This window comes from Pyrgilauda ruficollis, unplaced genomic scaffold (assembly GCF_017590135.1).
Source record: "Pyrgilauda ruficollis isolate IOZ18807 unplaced genomic scaffold, ASM1759013v1 scaffold752, whole genome shotgun sequence".
NCBI lineage: Eukaryota > Metazoa > Chordata > Aves > Passeriformes > Passeridae > Pyrgilauda > Pyrgilauda ruficollis.
This window is the reverse complement of record NW_024529400.1, coordinates 15,998-18,231: the sequence shown is the minus strand read 5'-3', so window position 1 is coordinate 18,231 and position 2,234 is coordinate 15,998. Positions and strand designations below refer to the sequence as shown.

Genomic DNA, 2,234 nt, shown 5'->3' with positions numbered 1-2,234 from the left:
TTGACAGCGAAATGAGCCAATGGGAAGGCGCAGTAAGAGTGCCCGCCCGTCTCGCCTTGGACCAATGAGAATTTAATAAAACATTGACAGACAGCTCTAGGAACCAATTAAGCGTAAGGAGTCCGCCCCCAAGGCCCGTTTAGCTCGCTGATTGGTCACCGCCACGTGCAGACACGGAAGTAAACCTTCTGTACGGGCTGGGGGCCAGAGGGGGTTGTGGGCAGGCTGTGAGTGGGTGGCGCCATGTGGATCGGGGATCGGAATTGAGTCCGGGATTGGGGTCTGGGATCGCGATTCGGACCGGGATTGGGATGGGGGATCGAGGGAAGCTCCGCCGGAGACACCAGAGTCGCCTCAGAGCGAACCTCCCGCTCCCGCCACGAGCCAGCCAATAGGAAGGCTGGGATTACTTATTGATAGCGGAAATGAGCCAATAGTTAGGGAGATTTAGAAGCACCCGCCCATCACGCCTTGAGCCAATGAGAATTAAATAAAAGACTGACAGACAGCTGTCAGAACCAATTAAAAGTAAAGAATCCGCCCCCAAGGCGGGTTTAGATAGCTGATTGGTTACCACAACGCGCAGACACGGAAGTGAAGGTTCCGTACGGGCAGGGGGCAGGCAGGCAGTGACCGGAGGGCGCCATGTTGCGGGGCACGGCGGCGCCGCTTTTGGAGGATCCCTGAGGGCACTTGGGAATAATTTGGGGATCCCTGTGGGAATTTCCAGATCCCCGGAGGGTGGAATTTGGCATCCCTGTGGGAATTTCCAGATCCCCGGGAGGGGTTTGTGATCCCTGTGGGATTTTGGGGTGTCCCGGTTGGGTTGGGGCACTCCGGGACCCCCGTTTTGGGGAGCGGCGCTGAGGGGTCCCCTCACAACCGCCGCCATCTTATCCCGGCTTCGGGATATCTTCGGATTTGTGGATTTTTTGGTTCTCCACCATCCAAAAGCTCCCCAAATCCCCACAGCCCGCCCAAAATCCCGACTTTTCTTCACGATATCCTCACATTTGGGGATTTTTTTGATTCTCCACCATCCAAAAGGTCCCTAAATCCCCACAGCCCCCAACCAAAACTCCATGGATTCCCTCCTCTTCCTCTGCGCCCGCCGCATCGTCGCCCACCGCCCTCTCCCCGCCCTTCCCGCCGATCTCCAGCCCGTCCTCTTCCAAGCGGCGTTCCTGGACGGGAGACCCCTGGTCCTGCGGGATTTGGTGGCCGCTTGGCCTTTCCCGGTGCTCAACTTCCAGCGGCTCGTGGGGCGCCGGGAGCTGCTCCGGGACCATCCCTGCAAGCTCTGCGTCCAGGCCGTCATCCTGGCCGTGGTGGCGCAGCTCCGGCGGCAGCTGGAAGAGCCCGGACACGACGCCAGGTGGGTTCTGGGGAAGCGTGGCGTGGTCGCCGCCTCCGTTCCTCGTTTCCTCCATCCGTTTTCGTGGTTCCTTCTCGGTTTTGATTGTTTGCTTCTTGATTGTGATGGTTTCTTCTTGTATTTGATGGTTTCTGTCTTTGATGGTTCCTTGCTGGTTTTGATGGTTTCTTGCTGGTTTTGATGGTTTCTTGCCACTTTAGATGGTTCCTTCCTTGATGGTTCCATCCCGTTTTTGATAGTTTCTTCTTGTATTTGATGTCTCCTTCCCATTTTTGATGGTTTCTTCCTGTTTTTACGGTTTCTTGTTTTTGATGGCTCCTCCCGTTCTTCATGCTTTGGGTGGTTCCTTCCTTGATGGTTCCATCCCATTTTTGATGGTTTCTTCTTGTATTTGATGTCTCCTTCCCATTTTTGATGGTTTCTTCCTGTTTTTACGGTTTCTTGTTTTTGATGGCTCCTCCCGTTCTTCATGCTTTGGGTGGTTCCTTCCTTGATGGTTCCTTCCCATTTTTGATGGTTTCCTCCTGTATTTGATGGTTTCTTCTTGTATTTGATGGTTCCTTCCCATTTTTGATGGTTTCCTCCTGTATTTCATGGTTTCTTCTTGTTTTTGATGGTTTCCTCCTGGTTTTGATGGTTTCTTCTTGTATTTCATGGTTCCTTCCCATTTTTCATGGTTTCTTCCTGTTTTTACGGTTTCTTCTTGTTTTTGATGGTTCCTCCCGTTCTTCATGCTTTAGGTGGTTCCTTCCTTGAGGTTCCTTCCCATTTTTGATGGTTTCTTTCCTCCTGTTTTTTGATGATTTCCTCCTGTATTTCATGGTTCCTTCCCATTTTTGATGCTTTCTTGCCATTTTAG

At 52.4% G+C, this 2,234-nt stretch overlaps 1 protein-coding gene across 1 annotated transcript in view; it reads left to right on the top strand.

Moving 5' to 3' along the window:
• The first annotated feature begins 517 nt into the window (after positions 1-517).
• Positions 518-2,234, top strand: part of LRRC14 (leucine rich repeat containing 14) — a 6,947-nt gene continuing 5,230 nt past the window's right edge. Inside the window, exon 1 of the mRNA XM_041486358.1 lies at positions 518-1,120. Coding sequence (XP_041342292.1) covers positions 1,083-1,120 — 38 coding nt within the window. The 5' untranslated portion in view covers positions 518-1,082. The remainder of the gene's footprint in view (positions 1,121-2,234) is intronic.